The sequence below is a fragment of the Anopheles marshallii genome, chromosome 3 (genome assembly GCF_943734725.1).
Source record: "Anopheles marshallii chromosome 3, idAnoMarsDA_429_01, whole genome shotgun sequence".
Lineage (NCBI taxonomy): Eukaryota > Metazoa > Arthropoda > Insecta > Diptera > Culicidae > Anopheles > Anopheles marshallii.
Window position 1 is genome coordinate 12127055 of NC_071327.1, and position 25902 is coordinate 12152956.

At 45.6% G+C, this 25902-nt stretch overlaps 1 protein-coding gene across 1 annotated transcript in view; it reads right to left on the bottom strand.

The window, feature by feature from the left end:
* Positions 1-25233, bottom strand: part of LOC128710840 (uncharacterized) — a 34569-nt gene extending 9336 nt beyond the window's left edge. The window contains exons 1-13 of the mRNA XM_053805695.1: positions 25142-25233; positions 17734-18072; positions 11457-17508; positions 7916-11373; positions 7740-7827; positions 7339-7492; positions 6932-7265; positions 6530-6619; positions 4136-4342; positions 2983-3092; positions 2135-2313; positions 721-1230; positions 92-267 (exon numbers count right to left, since the gene is read on the bottom strand). Coding sequence (XP_053661670.1) covers positions 92-267; positions 721-1230; positions 2135-2313; positions 2983-3092; positions 4136-4342; positions 6530-6619; positions 6932-7265; positions 7339-7492; positions 7740-7827; positions 7916-11373; positions 11457-17508; positions 17734-18072; positions 25142-25233 — 11789 coding nt within the window. The remainder of the gene's footprint in view (positions 1-91; positions 268-720; positions 1231-2134; positions 2314-2982; positions 3093-4135; positions 4343-6529; positions 6620-6931; positions 7266-7338; positions 7493-7739; positions 7828-7915; positions 11374-11456; positions 17509-17733; positions 18073-25141) is intronic.
* Between the last annotated feature and the right edge of the window lie 669 nt (positions 25234-25902).

Consider the following 25902-nt stretch of genomic DNA (forward strand, 5'->3'; position numbering starts at 1 on the left):
AACGAGAGGACCACATTGGTTTGTTATGACATTGCAAATCCACAAAAATGAGCATGTAGGCAATGATCGTGCCGAAAACAAATACACTTACCGACTCCAGTCCGGTGTAGGGACGGTGGTGTTGGGTTGCAAATCGATACCATAGCCTGTGAGGACGCGGATGAATTCGTTTTCTTCGCGACGGGTCCATCTCTTTGGTATTTGGTCCAACCTAACACGTTCTCGTTCGCGCATAACCTGCTCATTTTTCTCACGGCGTTCCATTTTCTAAAAATTGTACAAATGTTATATTAAATCTTTTGACTACAAATCCTTTTTCAAAGATCGCTACTATTTGTATCCGTAGTTTTCGTTCCAATACGATCCTACATATCTACAACACAAAATGTCTATCCTTACTTGTGACACACTCTATTCATTATAGCCACGTTACTGGTGTTTCCCGAACATTAAAACGTAAAACATACTGCCCATAACCGAAACTAATACATTTCTACTCAGATAATTCAAATAAATTATAAAAAAAAATGGCGAAAGTTTGCCTAAGAAAATGTCTTGCTTGTTACGGTTGTTATTCGCAAATAAACCTGATCTGAAATTAAACCTCGTCGTAATCATCCAAAAGATTTGCACAAATTTTCAAAGCTCTCAGCATTAAACAGCGTGAAAATAAAGTAAAATAGAATAAAGCGAACACTTTAGAATATACTCAATACTAACCAAATACATTGCTAGCTTCTGAAGATCTATATTCGCCAGCTGATTCGGATCGGCCGGATTCAGGCCAAGGCCTAGACTGAGCATCAGGCTGAAGTCTGCTGCCGTCGGCATACCAGCGGTAGGTGCTTGCAGACCACCAGTGCCACTGTTACCACTTGTCGAAGGTAGTGGCTGCTGCTGCTGCTGTTGTACACCTTTACCCTGTGGACCTCCAGTAGCTCCGAGAGCAATACCCCCGGCGCCCGTACCACTAGCTCCAACAGCACCTAACGGACCAGTGGCCGCAGGATGGTTTAATCCTACCACCATTGGCGAACCACCTGGACCGACAATCTGACCCGCTATCTGTTGCTGCTGCTGTTGCTGCAACGTCGTCAGTTGGCCCTGCTGTCCTTGTTGCTGTGCAGGCGTTATGATCATTGGGCCAGGTGTTGTCGACGGCGTTGATGGCGATGAAGACGTTTGTCCAGAGAGGGTAGGAGTACCGGGCGGAGGAACTATCGTCTGTAGCTGCATGCAATCGGTGGATAGCGTTGGTTGTGAATAGGGGAATTTCGAAAACCGATATGATACCATTGCAGACAACGTAATACGACAACAAATCCAATCGATGATGCATCCGACAGGAAGTGTGGTGTTTCGTGTTTGAGAGAGAAATATACATAAAATAATGTATGTAATTTGTATATAATCCTTTGCTTATTCAAATGCAAAGTGATAAATAAGCGCTTCAAATGGTTGTTAGATGCATGAAAAAACGAGTAAAGTAAATTATAAAATGACAGCAGATGCAAACCAATAACGCGAGAGTGAATATGCATGTTCAAACCCTGAGTGAAGAGAGTTTAAATGTTTGTTTCGTAGCCAAACATGAAACAAAGTATCATGAAAAATCAAGACAATTTATCAAATATTGTTTATAAAATGTTCTTCTCCCAGGCGAAGATCTTTCTTATCGAAACAATTTAGTTTACAAACTTTTCTAATAACTGCTACGGTACTAAGTGTGTCGATGTGCAACAAAATACAAATGATAAAACATTACACAAATAAAATAGAAACTGCGAATTCTGCAAAATTCTGTAAACATATATCTTTGCTGAAGTAATACAACGTATTCAAAATAAACAAAAACCTTTTAACTACAGTTACACAACAAAAAAGATATGAAACACGACAAAACTTAACGACTGAATTTAGAAAACCAACATAAATAACTAATGAAAAATAAGGACGATTTCTGATATTTGAAGGAACGAATATGGATCGTTTTCCATGCATGTTACTCTACATACTAAGCAAGTGCATAATGTAATGATGGTGGTACCACATGAAAGCAACATTTACGGACATGTGTTTCATTGACCGACAGAGACCAACTATCAACATAAAAGATTTGCACAGTTTGTCTTACCTTCGCCTTTTGCTGCTGTTTCAGTTCTTCCTTCTTGTAGTTGCGCTGGTACGATGTGATGACGCGCCGCAATCGAGTGTTCAGATCCTGCATTGATGGCCAGGCCAGCTCCGGATTCATGTCCGATGGGGCCGGCGTCGGTGCTGCACTAGCCGTACCAACTGTGGATTCTTCATCATCTAGATTAGTATTTGTTATAATAAAAGGGGGCAGTTGTTAGGATAAATCAAATCTACTGTCTAATAACTTGCTGTTTTACATCTACGTGATGACGGTGGGATGTGAGAGATCTGATTGTGTGACTAATGATGGAATGGGTGTGTATGTGTATTTACATAATTGATACAACTAAGTTTAGATATTTGGTTGAACCGCACAATTTTGTTGTAATTTTACGCCCTCTTCACACTTTCTTCACACGATATTTAATGTACATTTGACACTGTTTTCGACTGCAGGGGCAGCGATCATCCTAAACTTGCGCTTCAAAACGCTTTTAACCAAAGTGAAACTGGTAACTCAAACTCCTTGACCAATCTATTAACCACTAAAATGCGGAAATTTAGTTGTGTGGCTAGCAACCCAAATACAATGTGCAAACTTTCAGGTGCATTCTATGAACAATATCCCATTTTTTGTCTATCATTAAATAAAAAATAACACAAAAAACAGCAAAATTCATTTTTTTCAGGACCCAACGATAAAAAAATAAACTACAATAAAAAAAAAACATTGAAAACGGGACAATTCTAAAGGTACCATTACTAACAATTTTACCAAACCGGGGCATGGACGAATAATGGGGAGATGAAAATGAATACGCGGCGATGGAATGAGCGTACACTTACCATCCTTCGATTCGATACCGACAGATGCCGATCGTGTCGTTTCCGATGGAACACCATCTTCCGGGTCTTCCTCATTGTCACCCAGCTTAGAGTTCGCATCATCATCATTTCTGTGGAAAGCATAAAAAAGTGTGCACCGTTAGTGTAAATCATCGAATTATTCATTTAAAAAATCATAATAAAACAAAATGATAGCACCCTTTCGAAGATGATACTGTCACAACAATGAAGGTACAACATAAGACACGATTCGTGGTAATGCAGCTAAAGCTTCCCAGTGAGAGTGTGAAGGAGAAGTTTGATTGAATTGATATTATCTATGAATATGCATTGCTGGAGCTATGAAGTGTGTTGGGTTGTGGTGTATTTTAAATGCTATTTTCCAAACATATTACGGATTTGTATTCGTTGCTTTGTTAAATGAAAGGGACACTTTTCTAACACCTTGTCAGTGGGAATATATGTGAAACAGTGAATATGTATAGAAGCACGAAAAGATTGCATTAATCCGATACAAAATGAACAAACAATGAAATTTCGACGAAAACAAAATGGAATCAGTTTCGAGCCACGTCGAATTCGGATCGGTGCCAGCAAGTGTTTGTTTGGAGGAGAACTAAAAAACAATCGGGTTTGATAAATCGGATCCTTGCAGAGAACGTGTTCTACTACGATAGACCGGATGTTTCGCGCTCCGCCGGTAGGTGTGGAAACAAACATCAACACGATATAGAAACTATTGTAGAGAAGATCACATAAAAAGGAAACATACAAATCACATTTATACAGCAACTTTACATTGATTATTGTAGAAAAAAAAACTTAAAAAATTACAGTTTTCTTCAAATGAACTGGACACTATAATGCGGAGAAGAAATGGAATGCTTATAGCGAGATTCCCAGCGAATAATAGCTGAACATTTAGACAAAAAAAAGGATAAAGACACGCAGCCGTTTAAATAGATCGTAAAAATAAAACAAAAATATAACTATAAATTTAAAATACGATTAAAATTTACACAGCACAAATAACTTGTACTTTTTGGAAAACAAAAGAAAAAAAATACAATTTAACAGACTAACAAAAACAAGAGAAAGAGAGAGAGAGTAAACAGTAGTAGAACAGAATAAGAAAATAGGTACGAGAACTTACTCTTTAACAATCGTTGCCTCTTCGATGGTGCCGTCACCGGGACCGCAGTGGCTCTGGAAGCAGAGCATCGGATCCGCCCGCATCCCACGGTAGTTTTCGCAGCCATGTTTGTACGTTCCCACCAACAAACTTCGATCGCAACAATTTGGATTCCACCATGAGCACGGCAGCTGATCGGGCGTAGGCGGTGGCCGAATTGGGAGATCGCTACAGACGGTAACACAATGTGATAGTCGGACGTAGCACACACGATAACCACGTGCACACATTCGCAACGCACGCGTCCACACGCAAAGGGTGGCCATGTGAAGGAGGGATGGGTGGCGAAGTGCAACGTAAGAAAAAACGTAAGTAATTTGCTCATAATCATGGAGTGATATAATTAAACAACAAAAAAGGGCGAAGGACGTTGCAGAATGCTTCCATCGGGGTATTGTAGAAGATAAGGAAAGGGAAAGATCTTAGAGAGGACCGTCGGTTTTTACGGAGGCCAACAGGGAAGGAATGTTTTGTAACGTATCGCAACAACAAAAATAAGCAAAGGGATATGTGTAAACGCTAGCACAAATAACAATCGCCAATTGTGTAGCAATTAGTTGCAAAATTGTAACTCAGAGTAACAAAAACCAAAATAGATTTCTTTTTTTCTCTTAAGCATGTTTCAGGTAAGACAAACTAATTCAAAATATAACGTAGTCAAATTTTATGTTGCTTCCTCAAGAGAGCATTTGTAAGACATTCTCCTCCTTCGAAGTTCGTGTAGCAATTTCGTGATTTTTTGATAAACGTTTTTTGCCTTTTCTTTTCACGCCTCGACTTGCCATTTTCCGTTTGCTCAATAGTGGAGTATTTCGATTATGATCTTGTTTTTTTTTAAAATAAACAGCCGATTTGCTTTGCAGCAACATCTATTATCTATTATCACACACGCACATACATACATGTAGAAACCCACAAAAGTAGTCCACATTCATACACATGTCGATTGAGAGAAAACGTATGATTGAATATTACCCTTTACTAGCAGAACCTTACTAAATGATGGACCAAACTTGTATGTTAGGAATAACACGCTCTGCGGTATCACCAAACCGCGTGGTACGTACGATCTTCAAAAAGTTTTATTCAAACATTGAATAAAAAATGGCCATAAAAAGAAGAGTAGAATAAGTAAGATTTTGTACAGATGGTAAGCTCTACGCATTGTTCTTTACTTTGTTTCTTTGCTTGTGCAGCGGGAATGATACAGCAATGAAAATAGTTTGTGATAAAGATTGTCGAGCAAAAAAAAAAAAACAAAACAAAAAATTCAGCACAATTTTCAATACTCATAAAAATACAATCACTGCTAATTCTCACAGTACTCAGAGTACGAACAACAAACGCGAAGAACCCACACATCTGTACAAAGCCTAACAATACGAATAGAGGAAAGCAAACATACATATTGAAACTGACAATTTTGAAAGTGTCATAAGAGATTGTTTCATCTTATCAATACATTTTAATTCGACACAAACCTCATACCGTGTACCAATCGTGAGATAAATAAACATCAAACAGATAGAAACAAACAACATTTAGATTGGTAAAAAATCTGTATAAAATAAAAACACGACATTATGAAAGAATATGTTGTCAAATGTCGAGAAAATGCAAACTTTTTTTTTCTAGTCAAAATAAACAATTTTCAATTACGATACTTGCGAAACGATTGTTATGAGAAATTGTAAAAAAGTATAACCATACTCTTTCAGATGTACCAAAACAAAAGAAAAATGTCGTCACATGGCACAACCACGGAGACAGTAGAGCAAGTCAAACGACACTCAAAATAAAATAACTTGTTATTTTCAGTGGAAAGATAACATGTTCAATAAAAAAGAAAATCAAATATAATAACAGGTCGGGAAAGACCATCTACGTTCTTCGCTGTGCATGGACTGTGAGTAACATACGAGGGTGAAAATATGGATGGACGAAAATTAGGCACAGTTATTTACTTTCGCGTGGATGATGATGTATTAGCAAAAATGGAACTGGAAGTTTAGTAAGGGTTGCTTAAGCTGTAGCAGCTTCTGCTAGTGGTAATAGATAATGAAATGAGTTTTTTGCATTACAGACATAGCGGTAACATAAACATATCCTTTTTTAAACGTGTAAGTGTGATTGTGGAAAGGGGATTCTGCGCTTTTAACGTTTCAAAAGCACACACACACACACACGTTCGAATTTCAACGTATGACGTTAACGAACAGAATCAAAAGGATCACAGGCAATGTGTAAAGGTGTTAACAGGAAGATGAATTAGAAACTGACGGAAAGAAGGATAAGAGACGGGAAGAGAAAGCACCAAAAAACGATCGCCCTTTGACAACGAACAGACAAATATACCTGGCATTGGCACCTTCGTTGATCTGATTCACTAAATCACCAAGCACCTCGTGCTTTATGTAGTACAACATACGAACGCGCAGCAGCACCCTGTATAACACGGTCAAAAAGAGTACGAGAAAGAGAATAAAAGAGAAGAACATATCAGTGAAACGTGTCTCGTGCGGTTCGAATTGTCGACCCTCCCCCGCGTGTTATTTATGCTTGGTATCATCTTGAACACCCCATCGCCGTTACAGTACAATAATGGTAAAGAGCAAACGGAGAAAACGGCGACAGATCGGATGAAGATGAAGCCAAATGGCGTAGCCCCCGATGCCGTCGACATAAGTGCGGCGAAGCGAAAAAGCATCGAAACATTTGCGCGCGCCTACGCGTTTGTTTCATCACACTCTTCCTCACTTGTTTGCGTGTCTGGTAAGATGTTTCTTGTAGTTAATGTCGAGCAGTGTCTCGGTATCGTATTTTTCGTCCTTGCTCCAGTGGTGTGGATCGGATACGGGTGTCGTTGTGCCGCCTGTGTCCGAGCCGGATTTGGCCGATTTTTCCGCTTTTGTGCCAGATGAGTTCGAGGATGCATCTTCGTTCGCATCGGCCGTTCCGCTGCACTGGGGAGCCGGTGTGGTCGATCCTGCCGGTTGAGCTATTACAGGAGAGCCGCCACCATTGCTTCCCATGCCAGCGGAATTAGACGCTTCGCGTTTCGGTGTGGTACACGCGGAAGATGATTTCCTTCCTAAAAGGGTAATTAAACAATTATGGATTAGTTTATTTTGTTTCCATTCGTTAGCAGAACTTTCAATTACTACCTTTGGCATTGCGTCCTCTAGGCACCAAATTGTGCAGACCGCTGTGATTGCGTGCGATTTCACGCTGTTCTCCACCTTCGTTCGGCGTTATCAAGTCCCAAATGAAATTCTTGATTTTTTCATCACCTTGATATCGCTCCAAACAGTACAGTAGCTGTAAATGGACAAAGAGAAAAATATATTACATCAATCGTTTATTATTGCAACACGTACAGCATAAAATTCTGAACAATTGTCCAAATTCAGTTTTTATTGTGAGAAGTTCAATAGTGTTTTACTCAGCGAAAACCTAAAGTTTCCTCAATATTAGCATAGCGGTCATCATTATAATTCAATTTAGAATGTTTGTTAACTACGCGCTGTATGCACACATTCCATAACACAATGCAAATTACACTTACAATTACACGAGCACAATCCTCAACGTCTTGCTCTCGCCAACCACGCTTGAACTGTCCCTGTTCGAGAATTTCTGTCCAACGCGCCCAGCTGTGAATGAAAATGTGGAGAACAAAATTTTAAATGAACAAACCAATTCTTTACCTCCCGCTTCCATTTGCCTTCATCGGTAACATACCCATGCGACAGCAATCCCTTCTCCACCTTGAAACACTCCGACCGTGCCCAATTGCCGTACGAAACTTCATCAGCGCCGAGTACCGCGAGCGTTTCTCGATCACGTGGAACATAATCGTCGTGCTGCATCTGTTGCTGAAGTTTCTTACGTTCCTTAGCACCGCGCGTTCGTTTGCTGCGAGTTTTCAATCCTATACCACCCTCTTCACCATCGCTGCCCTGCTCACCCGACGATTCATCCGAAATGTCCATCACGCCGTCATCGTGTCCATAACGCTTGATCTGCGTACGACGTCGCGGTTCCGCTATAACCAGATCTTCCGTTTCGTCCTTCTCGCAAGCGGTCGGATCAATTTCCGCCTTTTTAGCCCATTTGTTCCAGAAATCGGGATCGTCGATATTGATGTCACTACGGTTGGCCGCAGCTGCAAAGGACGCCTTCGAGAAAGTAGATCCCTTTTCACTCTCCATCGTAATGACCTGCGTACGTCGCAGCAGGATCGAATCGATGTCCTCCTCACAGAACTTATCGCCCGCGTCGTCATCCATCACGGCACCGTATGCGCCTTTCTTAAGCAGATCTTCGATCTCCTTCTTCGACAACTGTCGCTGTGTGCCGTCCTTGTTTTGGCCCGTGTTCATGCTCTGCAGGACGGCTTTATCCAAACCGAGCTTAAGCGATGCTTTATCAAACATCTCTCGCTCGTACGTGTTGCGGCAGAGCAACCGATAGATCTTAACCATCTTCTGCTGTCCAATACGATGACATCGTGCCTGTGCCTGCAGATCGTTCTGTGGATTCCAATCACTGTCGTAGATGATGACTGTATCGGCTGCGGTCAAGTTAATACCCAAACCGCCGGCTTTCGTGCAAAGCAGAAATACAAACCGATCGGAATCCGGTTTCGAATAACGATCAATAGCAGCTTGTCGTAAGTTACCCCGAATGCGCCCATCGATACGCTCGAACGGATATTTCTTGTACATCAGGTAATCCTCGAGGATGTCTAGACAACGCACCATCTGGCTGAAAATCAACACACGGTGGCCATTGGCCCGTAGCTTTGGCAGCAATTTGTCAATCAGTACCATTTTACCAGATGACACAATCAAATTTTTATAATAGGATTCTGCATCCTCGCCATGCTGCTGTCGGTAATCGTACTGAATCTGATCCTCCGCTCCATTCAGCAGGTACGGATGGATGCAACATTTTCGCAACTCCATCATCGTGTTCATCAAGTTTGGAATGTTCGCCGATGTTGTGCCCTTCATTAGGAAGGAGAAGTTCTGCTCCAAAATACCCCGATAGTACTTTTTCTGGATATTCGTAAGCTCGACTTCCACGATCGTTTCCTCTTTCGGTGCCAGTGACTTTTCCACATCATCCTTCAAACGCCGCAACATCATTGGCTTTAACAGTGCCTGCAGCTTCAGCACCTCGCTCTCCGTCTTAAGACTTCCAAACTCGCGCAGGAATTCTTCGCTGCACGCAAACTGACTCGGCTCGAGGAAATTCAGCAACGAGAACAGTTCGTTCACATTGTTCTGAAGTGGTGTACCCGAAAGCAGAACACGATGTTCGAGATTTAACTGCCGTAAACCTTCGAGCAGCTTGCAGTTTCTGTTCTTCAAACGATGTGCCTCATCGATCACACAAGCGCGCCAAGTAAAGTTCTTTAGATCCTGATAATCCGTCACTATCATTTCGAACGTGGTGATTAGCACGTTGAACTTCGTGATGTCACGGATTAGCTTACCCGTCTCGGTACGATAATACACTTCGTAATCCTGTATCATCTGCCGACTCGTAGCCGATCCGTGATAAACGATCACATTCATCTCCGTCCAACCTTCGAACTCGCGCTGCCAGTTAGGAATGGTTGATAGAGGTGCAATTACCAGAAATGGTCCACGAATGCCGTATTCGTACACGGAGTTGACAAACGTGAGACTCTGGATCGTCTTACCCAGCCCCATCTCATCGGCCAGAATACAGTTGTTGCCTTTGTACCACGAGTAGCGCAACCAGTTCAAACCTTCCAGCTGGTACGGACGCAATTTGTTGCCACCCTTGAACGTGGGTGACTCCGGCAGTGCCTTCCACTGGTCGGGGTGCGGCCGTTTCTTGGTCTTCCACTCGCTCTTTGGTGGAATCTTATTGAACTTGTAGTACTGCTCGATCTTCAGCTGATCGACGTCATCCTCCAATTCCCAGGTGCTGTCTTCGTACGGCAAACTCTTCCACTTCACAAGGTAGTGTTTCACTGTTTTGCCCTCATCGTCGACCAGCTCCGATACATCCAGAACACGATCAACCTCTACAAAGTCCGGATTGAACGGTTCTTCATCCAGGCTTTCGAAGATGTTTAGTTGCTGTTGTTGCTTCATGAGGAAACGCTTGATTTTGTTTCCTACACGCTTGTCCCCTTTGAGCAGCTCATCCTCCGTACGCCAATCACAGTGCAAATAGGAAAAGTTGCGATACTTCACGAAGTATTCTTCCACATCGATGAACACGGGTTCTGGCTTCTTTTCCTCTTCTGTTACCGCACCTTCCTGTTCTTCTTGCTTGACAACTTCCGCGCTCTTTTCAGAACTTGGCTCGGCTTCATCAGTACCTACTTCTTTTTTGGCGACTTCAGTAGCTGATGGTTCTTCTTGCTTCTTCTCACTATCAGCCGATACTTCGTCCGCTTCCATCTTTTCTACACTTTCGCCGGTGACAGTTTTCTCCTCCGTTACCTCTTTTTTCTCCTCAGCTTGTTCAGAAGGTACCTGCGATGACCCTGCGTCTCCATTCGGTTGAGCCGAACTTTTATCGTCTGCCGTGCTTGTGTCCTCGGCAACAGTTTTGGGAGGTTCTTCGTCAATCTCCATATTTTCCTTCGCTACATCCGCAGACTCCTTTGCCTGTTCTTCAACTTCTGCTGCAGTCGTTTTATCTGTGATCTCTTCTGCCGGACTATGTTTTTCATCTGGCTTTACTACTGCTTCTTCCTGTTCATCCGTTTCCATTTTTTCATCTGCTTTGGAAAGCTCAGCAGCAGCAGGTTCTTTCTGTTCACTTTCAGAATTCTTGTCAGCAGTAGCGTCGCCTTCAGCTGCGATCTTTTCAGCATTTGTGTTGCTTTCTGGTTCCGTTTCCATTGGAACTGCTGCAGTAGACGTAGATGGGTCTTCTTTACTTTCGGTTTCCTTACTCTCGGAATCTCCAGTTTGTTCCTTTTCGTTTTCTCTGTCATTATCGGCAAGATTTGTATTTTCTTGTTTGACCACATCTGTAGCTGTGGCTTCATTGCCTTCGCCCTGCGCCTCTTTTTCGTTGGATTCGGTCTTTACCGCTTCTCCGGAATCACCCTCAACAGGTTCAGGAGTTTTCTCCTTCGGTGGAGGCGGAGGTGGGTCTGGTTTCAATTCTCGTCTACCCTTGCGAACTGCAAGTACATACTGCACCACCTAGAAAATATAATACATGGTTAATTAAGAAAATTATACTCACACCGGCATTTCGGCGAAGCCCTTTCCTGTCTTTCACTTACCATCGAATCTTCCTCTGATGTGTTGACGTAAACGTAATTTGCATTGGGTTTCGATGCATCATCTATTGGTTTTCCGTCCGGACCAAGCTCCACCGTACCCGAGGGAAGTTTCGCTGCATCCGATGTGCTCACTTTGTTCTCGTCTGTCACCACCTCACTTCCCGCTCCTGTTGTGGCACCAGCTTCACCACTGGCACCTGCCACCGTTCCATCAGGGGCAGTTGCGCCAGATTCACTGCTCGCTAGGGAAACGTCCGTTGGCGCCAAACCCTCTTTCCGGTCCGAACCACCATCCGAGCGGCGATCTTTCCTCCCACTGGTAGGCGTCGGTGAAATGATACCGGATTCATCGTCGGAAAAGCGTAACATCACATCATCTACGTACTTCTTGCGTTGCGTGTTGCGTGCCGATCGACGTTTCGAACTATCCGCTTCCGTGTCTGGTGGAGGCGAAGGTGGCGGTGTGCTTAGCAAATCGTCACCTTCACCATCCGACTCCGTAACGATCATGCGGCTTCGCCGTGATCTACTCTTCGATCCACCACCGCTCGACTTGCTTCCACCACTGCGTCGCGATGAAGAACTTCCGCCTCCACTGGGGCGGCTACGATTTCTACTGCTACTACTGCCACCCTCCGAGCTACCAGGTTCTTTGCTCTTTTTACTACTCTTCTTGCTCTTGCTCTTAGTAGGAGTTTCCGGTTCCGGTTCGGCACTCGCACCCTCCTCTGGACCATCCGTCTTCTCCTGCTCTTCTTTCGTTAGTTCGCTCTTACTAATTTTCGACACAGGGATGTCATCGAAGTCCGTCACCTCTTCTTCCATTGGCACACCACTAGCACCAGCTTCAGTTGTTTCACTGGTAGTGGTTATTGCTGCCTTCGACTGTTCTTCGCCATCAGCATCGCCTTCCTCGTTCTTTGCTGTAGCCGATGCGATTTTCTCATCGTCCTTTTCTTCTGATACCTCACCATCAATAGCCGCATTGGAAGAAGTAGCATCACTATCTTCCTTTCCTGTAGATTCAACCACACTACTTGCTGTTGAGACAGCTGCCTCCTCCTTCTCTTTTGTTTCGTCGGTGGCACTCTCAACGGTCATTGCGGTGCTTGGTGCCGCTGCATTAGCATCGTTAGAGTTTTGTGCATTCATCAACGAAGCCAAAGACTGATTCTCGTCGGTTTCGCTCGTCGTAGTGCCGGATTTGGATAGCTCCAGCTCGGCAGTAATGCCACCATCCGGAAGTTCATCCTCCATTGACAGCGAATTGTCGCCGTCGCTCGACGCCACAATTTTCTTTTTCTTTTTTTTACTGTCCTTAGACTCTTTCTTTTTACTTTCCTTTTTCGGAGTCGGTTCCTTCACGCCATCACCCGTCGTGGCAGCACCTTTCGCCGGCTTTTTTGGCTCTCGTGGTTTTCGCGGTTTCTTTATCTTCTTGCCACTGGCATCAGTCGAGGTGTCAAGATCACCGGTACCGCTACAGGATAGGTTGTCCTGCGAGAGGTCACCACCGGTCAGTCCAATTCCGCCCCCGCTACTCTCAAGCGACATCAGCTCGTGAAAACTGCTACCATCAGGGCTAACCTCCGGCAGACCAGTCCCAGCGGTCACAGAATCTTCCGATACCGGTAATAAAGTCGTTGGCGTCGGTGTTGTTATGCCCGTGGCCGTAGCTCCACCAGAGAAGGGTGCAACTACATTGGATTGAGATGTCTCATCGCCTGACGTAATGAGACCCGTCTGTCCTACCACAGTCGCCGCGGCTGCCGCAGCTTCCTGCTGGCCTGATAGTTTGTCACCTTTCTTTGCCCGAGGCTTGCGGGGTTTGCTCGAGGGCGTTCGACCACGACCGCGCCCTGTCGTGCTTGTTACTTGCGGACTGTCAATCATGGCTGCTGCTGCCGCTGCTGCGACCGATGTCATAGTAGGCGCGACAGGATACAGCGGATGTGGCGGTTGCATCAGAAGACATGGCTGTGGACCAAGGCCCTGACAACCGTCCGCCGCTTCATGCTGCTGCAACATTGCTAGCCGCTCTTGAAGACGCATCATCTTCTCTTGATTGTCTGCCATCGGCAGCTTGTACATGTCCTGCATTTGTTGTTTGATTGCCGCTCGCTCTTGGCTGTGCGACATCATAGGGGGCGTTTGATACGGAGGCGGTGGCGGTGGAACCATCATGTCGCCTCCCCCAGTAACCGTTTGACCGGCAACAGGCACACCCTGCATTTGTTGTTGTTGCTGCTGCTGCATCATCGTACCTCCGACTTGGTGCATTCCGTACATCGTTGATCCAGGAGCTGCCGCAGCTGCCATGGTTTGTGGCATCTGTCCACTCAAGGCTTGCGCATAGGTAGCCGACGCACCGGTAACTGTCGTGGGTTGTCCAGCAACACCGGACATGAGCCCAGTGGTACTGCTGCTCGTAGAGATGATAGGTTCCCCGCCAGGTGATATCGTGCTGTCGTTCCCTGCAGTTGTGGTGGAAGTCGGTACTAGCGTCTCATTAGGGCTTTTGGTTGCGGTCGTCACCTCGGGCGCCTGTAGGTCTGTTAATCCTGCTGGAGCTATTACATCTGTCGCCACTGAGTCGAGCAACATTTGCTGCTGATCCAGCGCTGAGCTTTCCGTATTTCCACCCGATTGCAACATACTTCCATCCGAATGGTATCCGCCAAGCGTATCATCTCCTGCCTGCTTCGCAGAATCCAGCAATGTCGAACCATCTCCCAAGGCAGACGAATCCTTTAACGACTCATCCAACACGCCACCCGTGCCACCTACTTGTAGATTATCCTGACCGAGAAGCATTCCCGCGGTGCCAGAGTTTTGCTGCTGATGATGATGTAGCGCCTCAAAGTCCGTACCAGACATAAGCGAGTTCGAATTAGACGACTTTGATTCGTCAGTGTTTGATTCGGCCGGTGCCGGTACAATGCTGTCACGAGATTCTTCATTACTGCTGCTACTTCCAGTCGTTGCCTGCTCGGCCGCCGCCAGTGAATGCTGCTGATGTTGATGGGGCTGCTGTTGTTGCTGACGGGCATCTCCCATCTCGGCCCCACTCGGCACAAGTGGGGTAAGGGTGGCGTCATGTGAGTATACCGATGGTACGCCGGCTGCAGCTGTGCCTGTGGTACCCATCATTGACGGGCCCAAACTTGAGGGAGCCTCATTTGCATTGCTCGATGCTAAACTATCGATCAAGCTGAAATCCGATGAAGGAGGAACAGACACTTGTTGATGATGTTGCTGCTGTTGTTGTTGCTGCTGTTGTTGCTGCTGCTGTTGCTGCTGCTGCTGTTGCTGCTGATGTTGATGATGTTGCATCTGTTGTTGTTGCTGTTGTTGAGACTGCTGTTGTTGCTGCTGCTGCTGTTGATGATGGTGGTGTTGCTGCTGTTCTGCAACGGGATCCACCATTCCAGCTGTCTGCTGATGGTGTTGTTGTGCCTGAGACTGATGCTGTTGTTGATGATGGTGATGTTGAAGGTGCTGTTGCTGCTGCTGATGTTGTTGCTGTTGCTGCTGCTGTTGTTGTTGCTGCTGCTGATGCTGATGGTGATGATGCAAGTGGTGGTGGTGCAAATGATGTTGCTGCTGCTGCTGATCCGTAATAGAAGAAATCGGTGGCAATTCAACGACTCCCTGCTGATGGGGATGCGCATGTTGGTGAGAATGGGGATGTTGCATCGAGGGCAGATCGTTTAGCGACGCGCCTCCTGCACCACCTTGCTGCTGAACCGCTTGCTGCTGTTTCGATTGCTGCTGCTGCATTTGCTGAGATTGTTGTTGCTGTTGCTGCGACATGCTATTGTTCACACTCTGTAAATGCTGATTTGGGCCGCTTGGCGACATCAACATCTCGTCATTAAATGACGGTGAGTGTAGCTGCTGCGAGATCGAATGCGACAGACCACCACCACCTCCACCGTGTCCGGTAGCTGGTTGCATTGCTGCAAGCGTACTATGATGCATCGAGGGTTGCTGCTGTTGATGTTGTTGCTGCGGACCACCCGGTGCATGGTGCTGCGCGGTGGATGGTGGGGGAAGATGTGATCCCGGCTGCAGTTGAGTTAGCATCTGTTGCTGTTGCATCTGCTGCTGCATGGCGGACATTTGGGGTGGTTGTTGAGATGCCTGGGCTCCCGTTGGCTGTGAAAGATGCGGCTGATGAAGACTATGTACAGGTTGTTGCTGCTGAACATTGGCGACCGACGTAGCCACATCCACACCGCCAACGCCGTGCTGTCCCTTATCGTCTAAACCGCCGTAAGCCTGCGGACCCGGAGGACCCGTTGCCGAAGGTGGCGGTATCACAGGCATGCTGGTTTGCGACACGGGTGGAATTAGGCTGGAAATGTCGTTCAGTTGACTAATCTGCTGCTGCGCATGCGATGGTGGCGGTCCATGTGCGCCCGGATGTAAATGGGGTGCATGGGGTGCGTGCATCGGCGGCATATGACTGCCAGGAGGTGCAATAGGACCGGCCATTCCATGATGAGCGCTACCATTAATTCCACCACTACCAGGACGCTGCTGTTGCTGCACAGCTGCCATCGGTGGCCACTGCTGGTGCTGCTGCTGGTGTTGGTGCTGATGTTGTGGGGACATCGGCAACCGGGGTCCCAACGGTGACAGTGGATTGTTCGCACCCATCTGTTGCTGCTGCTGCTGATGGGTCGGAGGACCACCACGATAGGCGGCGGCCGCGGCCGCTGCTGCTGCCGCTGCCGCTGCAGCCTGCGCATATTCCATGCCGGTTGCGCCGGAAGGTGGCATCACCATCTGTTCTAGTGCCTGCAATGTCGTATTGACACCCGCACCAGGACCACCACTTACTACGCTACCTCCTGAGCTCGATGCCGTCAGCTTCGTACCGGACTGTGGCCGAGGACTCTGCATGCCCCCACTGCCGGCCACTATCCCTGCGCCGAGATGTGGCGAATGTGTGGACGTCGCCTGTGGAGACTGCGAAGTAACAACCGGTGGTCCACCGCCCGGAGGTTTAGCCGGGGACATCACGGGACGAGGTGACATCTGCGTGTGAGGAGACATTTGTGGTGGTCGGGGTGACATCTGGGGGGAGAGTTGAGGAAATGGAGCCCGGTACTGGGGACTTCCACCGTGCTGTGTCGGCTGTTGCTTCGTCGCAGCGTTCGGCAGGTACGATTGTTGCTGCGGTGCGCTTGCACCATATCCACCGCCACCTGGCCCACCTGCTCCTCCACCGCCTCCTCCACCACCAGGGACACCCGGCATACCCGCACCATGCGTCATCGGATGTTGTTGCTGTGGTCCGAGTGGGCCACCAAGCCCATGCAGGCCTGCACCAGGCGCATTTGACTGTTGCGCACCGGGGTGAACCATACCCGGATGCTGCCCCTGCTGTTGCTGCTGAGATGATTGTGGGCCTCCTCCCAGACTTGACAGACCCGGATGCTGCTGAGGGTGCTGCTGCGGCTGACTGTTGTGGCTCTGATGCAGCTGCTGCTGCTGGGATTGCGGTGGTAAATGGGAGGGTTGCTGCGACGGATGCGTCGGAGCTAAACCTCCCGGTACACCACCGCCTACAGGCGGTTGCTGTTGGGGCGCACCGAGCTGGTGCAGGCTTGTGGGTACCTGACCACCACTAACGAGATGCTGCCCGTAACCTCCGCTCGGATCCAGCTGATGCTGATTGTAAACATGTTGCGCCGAGCGCGCCGCATGCTGTTGCATTGCCGCTGCAGCAGGACCGTACGCACCGTATGCGGATTGCGCCGCGGATGGTGCTCCCGGGTACATGGAATGTCCCGGTTGAGGATAGTGTTGCGCAACACGCTGTTGTTGAGCCTGTTGCTGTTGTTGGGGTTGCTGTTGCTGGGGAGGTTGTTGTTGTTGTTGCTGCTGCTGCTGTTGCTGCTGCTGCTGCTGCTGCTGCTGGGGCTGACCCAGTGAACCATAGCCTTGCTGAGGTGGCATCATGCCGCCCATCATGGACTGCTGTGTCGGATACTGCAGTTTTTGAGGGTCCTGCTGCGGATATCCTCCCATGTGCTGCCGGTATCTGTTTGAGGTACAAAGCAAAAAAGATCGTTTAGTGAAAATGTTCACTTTAGCCATGCTAGAGCGAGAAACTGTAAAAAATCTACATCTACATCCACAGGGTTAAAATGGGTAAGAGCATAATATTTTCCGTTGATTCAATTCAGCGTTATGATGGGGGGACGTGGAAAATCACAATCATTTTTGTTAAAAAAAAACAATACGAATATAAAGTAAAGAAAATTACCCTGTAGGCGTTTGGCGTTGCGTTGGTCCCTGCGGTGGTCCTTGTGGGAGACCGTAACCCATCGGGGTCGCATACGGATTGGCTTGCGGCGGTGGTGGAGGCTGTGCTCCCCACACCACGTCGCCCATACCGGCCATACCGGCGGCACTGTGGTCCGGCATCGAGTACATTGAATCCGTACCGGCCGGCTGATGGTAGGAGGGATACTGTGACTGCGGCGGGGGTTGCTGCTGTTGCATCGGGTGTGGGGCTCGATGCCGCGCGTACGGCCCGCCAGCATTACTGCCTGGTGGGCCCATCCCCCGGGGCGCAGTCGGATCGTATCGATAGTAGGCGTCCCTATGAGGAGAGAAACGAAAAAGTTTAAGTTAATGCTGGGGGGTAACAAGGCTTGGTCACACAGTACTTACATTTTAAATTCGTATATAAAAAATAGATCGGTGGACCCTTGGCTCTATCGTTGTATGATTACACGTACTGCTGCTGCTGCTACTACTTGTCATATATGTATCCCCACACAGCCGTGCTTGTTTCCTCATACGGAGAGCTGGACTGGCGCCCTTATCCTACCAACTATACACATACACACATGCACAAACACACATACGCACACACACACACTCAATCTCGGTTTAGCGTTTGGTTATCAGTCGCGTTTGCTTGTCCGTTTCGTTTCTGCCACTTTCTTCCTCGGATTGCGCGCTCGTCGTGCCGTCGCTCTGTACGTTCTTCATGAGGAAAGGATATTTGCTCGCTCCGGTAGTAGAAAACGACGTTCCGATATGGAAGGTGTATGCTGGATGTGTGTTGTTAGTAATTTTTCACGCCGTCACGACTCCAGCTTTCCAACTGGTCCAACCTGTCTCGCGCACACGCTGCTGCTGTGCTTGTTTTGTTGCTATATTTTAACTACTACGTACACGTACGGAAAAAGTGGCTTGATGGGTGATTTGTGGTTTGTGTGTGAAAAGCTAGCTAATCACAAAAAGGCTGCTTTCCTGCTGTACCCACTGTGTCTCGTCTTGCTCTTTCCGTACTGTCTGTCAGTCAGACAAAAACAAAACAAACGGAACAAAAACCTTAATTCTTTTCTCTTTTCTTTACTTTTGCTTAGCAACTGTTTTTTTTTTTTTACATTAAAATGCTACTTTTTCTGTCCGGTTCGTTCACTAGTGTTCGCTGTACGGTTCTTCATCTGCGGTGCAGTGCACGGTGTTTCCTTTTCTGGAGGAAATAAGATATTAAAAGCAAATCATTAAACTAAAATTCAACGGGAACAACGCAATTTTAAGTCCGCTTAAATAATCATTTTAAATGTAAAGAACGGGATGGTATCGTTGGTGGACTGTTCTTCACAAATAAAATGTCCTTCACAGTAATCTACATTGCATTTGTACACTTGTTTTCACATTCAGTTTTAGAGTAACACCCTAGAGAATCTGCACTACTTTCCCGTCCCAGTACGTCGTAAAATCTGCAAAAAGAAAAGGAGAAGAAATGAAAAGAAACGGCATTAGTAAAGAGTCATCAACAATAACGCAAACAAAAGTATCATTAAAAGCAAATGTTAAGAAACATTTGACAGGAAAAATAATGAAAAAAAATGACACAATTTAACAACCATAATTAAAAATGGATTAGCGCCCGCCTTAACATTTCACACCAATTTCAAGGGGCACCAAAATTTTTTAATTAACCAACACACATTAATTCAAAAGTTTCCATCATTTTACGGGACTTATGGGCTGGAACGTCCTTTGTCATTCTCATGACGTGACCAGCCCACCGGAGCCTGGCGAATCTATTCAGTTATACGACAATAAGTTCACCGTACATCTCATAGAGCTCGTCACTGTAGTGGCTCCTCCGAACGAACGAACGAACGCCATCTACAGGATAAATTTTTCTTCTTATAATTTAGTGTTCATTTAGCGAACACAGTTTTTGAATATCTTCTTTCTTAATCCTATTTTCAATTCAGCATTCATAATGATTGCTTCATTAGTGTTATTTTAGTGAATCTGTACACTACGTCAAACATTTGTCTTACAAAGGGGAAAAGCAAAACCGTGGTGGTTGACGTCAGCTACTCTCTTCCGCCGTTTTGCAGTACCGGACAAATGCGATCAATATTCAGCGGCCGGTTGTTCTTGCACGTATAATTATTGATCAAAGAGCCAGCCAGTGGGGGCTGTGGTGTGGTGTGGTCGAAAAGATTGCACCAAGCCAAGGCAAAAAAAACCATAATACGACCTATGCTGATGGGGGAGCATTAACAAAAAAAAAGCACAGCCCACAACCAGCAGTCACACTACGCAAGACACAAAGAGACATTCACTCTGGAGAATAAATAATCCATTGGTGGAAACACTGCTGTCATTACGAGTTCTCTCCATGGGTGGGGTGGTGATGTGCAGGTGTGTGTGTGTGTGTGTGTATACACAGCTCCCGAAAAATATGTACAACCGCACGTGGAAGAGAGATAGAAACAAGAGAAAAGTGAGCGGATCGTGAAATTATTTCCATCCTGGTGCAATAATGCAACATAAAAGACAGAAAGAAATACACAAGGTTATTCGAACACACACAAAAAAAACAGTAAGCAAAATCATTATAAATTTCCTATGCAACCGTCTTATTCGGTTGATTTACTTCATCCGTAGAGATGAAGTGTCCCGGGCCCAACCTCTTTTTACTCTGTGTGTTAATCAATATTTCCTCGTGCGAAGAAGAGCTGCTCTGTCCAAAGGGCGTAAGTAAAGCCAATACACGACGTCGGAGGCACACGGGTATTGTGCACCCGGTCTCGATTATCGATTTTTTCCACCGTGCACAGTGACAATTCCATCCCAAAACATTAGATTGTCCGTCCACATTCAACTAAACTCGACACAACACCGGCGGCGGAAGAGAGAGATTTCGAGTTTCGAGACACCACACAACACGTCTAAATTTAATTCCCTTCTCCCTGATTGCCAATGATGTAGGTGTGTTTTGACGTATTCCCTCTGTTGGTGTTGTTGTTGCCTGTAAAAAAAAAAAACGAATGCCATTTATTAAAGCTTGCCTGTAGTAACGAACGCTAAATGGGAAAAGCTATACGCTTATGGGTATTTTTAGCACATAGAGCGTACAGCATCCCCCGTTCAGAATTCGTCTGATTTGCGCGAGTCATACACCTCTTTACTTCATGTGCTGCTCGCTCTCTCCACCGATGTGACCGGCCGGCCAGTGTGTCTAATTGCCCAACATATCTACAGACGCACGTCCCTTTGGTCAATATATCGACGAGAGGAGAAGGTTCATCTTCTCGATGCTGTTTGGGTACATTATCCCTGTCGGCCTCTTGGAACACACGGAACACATACAAGTACAGTCCCAAGATGTACTATTAAAACACGAACTGATCCATTCAAATACCTTCGATGAGAGCGGTTTGATAAGTTTGTTGCATGGGTGTCATAATTTGGGTTCTCCACGATTTACAACTAGAAGAACTTTTCGAACGGATAATATTCAAATTGATGTTAACACTAGAACTACCGGACCAGTCACTTTGTTCAGCCAAACGCTTAATTTTTATCACATTCCTTTTTGGGATTAAACCATTCTACCAAAGTTGATGCATGACTTTAACATAACTTTTCTTTATTATGAACTCAACTCAACCAATAATGAAAAACGCTTAAAACGCTTGGCAGTTCGAGTGTTATCATCATCATCAGTAAGAAGATAGTTAGGCAAAACATTTCATCATTTATGTCCATCGTTTTGTACCATCGCTGTTTTTGAGAACCTCCCAACATTTTTACTCAATATTGCTGACACATGACTTCCCATTTCCATAATTATAAGATCTTCCCCCCTCGATATCGACCAGATCCATGCACACACACACACTTCATATTACGTTTTTATATCCTTTTAGAACATACACTGCTAAACAAGCTGTTTCAATTGATCATTTTACTCTTCTTCTAATGCTCGCATCTCTTAGGCCTTCTGTCCCATCACAATCGTTCCACACATCGCTGTTGACGCCACTACCACCTCTTCCTCTAAATCCTCTGTTTACTGCTTGTTGTCGATTCCATCCACAGCATACACTCACACGCCCAACACTCCCAGGACATTGCAGTGTCCTCTGATCTGTGCATTACGTGTGCTACCACACCAATACACACGCAGGGAGGCACAGGCAGGCAGCATAAAAATGAACTTTTTTTTATTCTTCTTATCTTTATTCCCACCAACACTCGGAAGGTTACATGCTCTTCTCAAGGACATTCCGTGGCTTGTGTGTGTCAATTTATTGCGGGCACGACGTACACAATTGTTTGATGAATATTGGAAATTTCCATGTGCATAACTAAGTTTGACAATGCTTGTTCATATTTATCAATAACAAAAATATATGAACGAAATGTTCACAGCGTAAGAGCATAAGGAAAAAAATACACAAGATAGACGATTTTTTTTTAAATCATACTTCAATAATTAACGTGTGCATATCTCTGCTCAATGTTCTTATTCCCAACAATGGGCATTTAAGCTCCACGACATGTGTGTAAATAATTGTTCACTACTCTAGACCTCGTAACGATTAAACGATCTGCACCAAAACAAAACTGGTTTCAAACAACTAGTACTACACATCATTGGGTGCTGTGAGGCGACTAGTTACGACTAGCTACAATTTACTCCATTTAAATGTCGCTAAAGACCCAGAAAGCCAGAGAAGGAAAACAACGTTTAAACCTATGATATGCAAACCACCAAGAAGAGGGGTTTAGTTTTCCTGCTTAAGTGTCCCCCATCCATCTCCTCACGGTCTTTGACCATCCCCCTATTCACACCACATTTTTCTTACACTAAAACACACAGGAAGATGCACTCCGAAGCAAAATTGCCTTCAGTGGCTATAGCGTACCGAGCGAGTCCGCATTTGCGCTGGCTTAAACCACCGATCGCGATCGAACCAGGAAGTGTTTCCTACCTCTGCGTCCATTCGAACACACAGTACGCAGTTAGTTCCGTGAAGAAAGGGAACCAAGCACAGAAAAGAAGTATCTCCTTTAGTGTTTTGCAGCAGCAAAAGCAAACAAGTGTGTGGGATACCAGAAGAGAACATACACACACACCCCGGCTCTCTTAGCCACAAGAACGTATCAACCTGAGAAAACAAAGGAATGAAATAATGGGACGCTGCCGGCTAAAGGTTAATGCTTAAGACTCACCACCCCACAGTGGGGGTAGGTGTGATGGGTTCACGAAAAATGGGTGCGATTAGCGCTAAAGCGGGGTTTATTTTAAACATTTTACAGAAAGATAGCAAAAGGAACTGATACGATCTTCTTTTTTTCTTTATGGGCACAACAACGTCATGAGGTCTAGTCTAGGCCTGCCATTTGACTTTCTCTTTTCTGACTTTCTGTGACTTTATTTACCCGTACCTGGATAGACAGTCCTGAGTACGGGAGGACTAGTACGGATGGGATTTTGGTCCGGTCCGTTCGTGTGAAGACTGGCGCCGCTACCATCGTGCTACTGGGCCGCCCCAATACCCCGATACGATCAGAGTTTTGAGTTTCTAAGCAGCGATGATCACGAAACAAGACTTGCGTTCGTGGAGTGTTCCGTTCTCTCCTGTATGTGATGTTTTGGGTTTTTATCCGAAGGAGAGTGTATCACCTTTCCACCATTTTTTGTGTCTAATAGTGGATTCTTGTTCTTACGATATATTTCATAATGTGACTTAATATTGGAAGTAGTGAGCAGATTCATTCATATGATAGATTGATCAGGAGTCATGAAAATCACTGATTCGACTATCAAAAAGCTCACGAATCGTCAGCGCCTGTTCTGGGTAATACCCTTTGGAGACTTGGAAGTGGAATGGTAATTGGTCCCACTTTTTTGGTAACATAAGACCATGGATTCATGGAACTTTGAAATATAGTTTTAGCTTCATTCATTCACTTAAAAGATTCCATTATCAGTAGAGTACTAACTTTAAAACTAATATTACACGTAAATCCAACTTGCCTAACACGCTTTGTAGTTGTAGAGCTATTGATAAAAAAGCATATTTACGATAGACATACTTCTCCATGATCGACTGTTCTTCATGCTTCAAAACATAAAGAAAACACATTATCGATTCGACCACACGATGTAAAATTTACAATTGAAAGGGGATCTAAAATTTGAAATCCCGTCTACACGTCCGCCATATTTGATAATTGCATGGCACGACACTCGCGCATGGCATTACACCGAGGGGGAGGGAGTGTAAGGTGGGTTCGATTCATTCCGAAGCCATCTACATTAAATGCAACTCATTCTACACTGCGGCGGTGGTCCATTCTTAGCGAAATTCATCCAATTAATGTGCTGAAATTGCGTTCACAATGATTCTCAAACACACTCGAGCCATGTTTTACCTTCCTCCACAGCTCGACATAGAGAGCGAGCGAGAGAGCGCGCACAATTCCAACCTCCATATCATTTGCTTACGTTTTTCCGGTGTGTTTGTGTTGTCCACTGCGCATTGCCATCTGTCATGTGGCAGCACCATAAACACGCAGTCAAATCATTCTAGAAAATGCTTCCCCATTAAACGTCCAAAACGAAATCGATATTCTGATCGCCGTAAAACGCATGGAATTTTTCGTATCGTACAACGGAAAAAACTCGCGTGTAATCAACGGCGTTCAAAAAGAAAAATCATCAAACATATCGCGCATTTTAGCCGTACAACAACTGGCCGATTTCAGACATTACATTAAATGTATCTAATTTAGGTCACACATCCAAAGGGCTAACCAACACACAACAATAGGTTCGGTGCTGCTGTACCTGATATTGCAAATCGATTGGTTTGTGGTGTTTGTGAGATGGCTATCCCATGCAGGGAGAAATAGACAGACTGTATCGTATAATTGTCAAAAGGGAGATGAACTTTGCGCGGCCACGCTATGTGCGTCAACGGCGGCCGCCGCCACTGCTGGCTTGGTAACGGGAAACAAATCATCGGCAGAACGTCTTAAAAGCAGTGGAAAGAGAACAAGCGACTGCCAGAGCATAAGGGTAAACACACCAACGGTACACGGTGGAAGAACAAAAAGATCTAAGCGTCCATTGCTTTATGAACGAATCATCATCGCTAGTGCTCTCTCCATTCACACACTACTTGAAATTACCGTGTGCCGTCTCATTTCCTCACTGCCTTTATAGATGTGCACGTTGTATTTCACCACATCTTCATCTAAACACGTTCCACGTTGTTTCGCTACCTTTTGTAACAGGGTTAGAAAATACAGCATACAAACCCCCAGCAGCTATGCCTGTTTTTGACCTGGCAACACTGACCGACCGGCCGGCAAAACGCGCATAGACACATACATACAGCGTAAATAGGCGCGAGAGCACGCGGGCCGGTGTAAAGAACAGATCGTGCGTCGACATGTGAACACAATCTTCACTGCTTTTTTCCCCCATCCCCACCATTCACTACTTCCTTTCCACCGGCCCTAAAACTTCTCCCAACAACAACACAACCAACAAGCTCCGGAGGTGAACAAACTGTTTCACTAGCGTAAGACAGAGAGTGGAATAGAGACAAAAGCGATTGCGCTAAAACAAGAACGCGCACACCTTGCACACACTCCACCACCACATACACGTCCATCCAGCAACCCTAAAAACTGTAGCCAGAGAAGCCCAAAACATGGCTCACAGCCTGCTTAAAACGTTGCCAGTAAAGGGTGGCGGCGCCGGGGCGGGGTGTAAAGGTGAAGATAGCATAAAGTTTAAAACACCCAAACCTCTAAAACCACGCTGTGTGTGCCTGCGAAATGGAAAGAGAAAGGCCATTCGGAGAGGAAAGCAAAAAAAAAAAAGGTTAACAGGAAGCATCACTGCTGCTGCTGCTTCTTTGCTTTTACCGTCAACTATGCGCCACTACAATGCGTTTTAGGCCACTGCTTTCTTTCTGGGCCTTCTTCACCAAAGAAATTCACAAGACTAAGACTCTGAGCTCCGGCACAAGCTAAGGCCCACACACATCCTGGGTGGGAAACCATCCTCATAACGGTGAATTTATCATTTCAGTTGTCATCTTCTGCACGGTATAACAACAGCAGTGACCATTTATTCTAGCTCTTATTG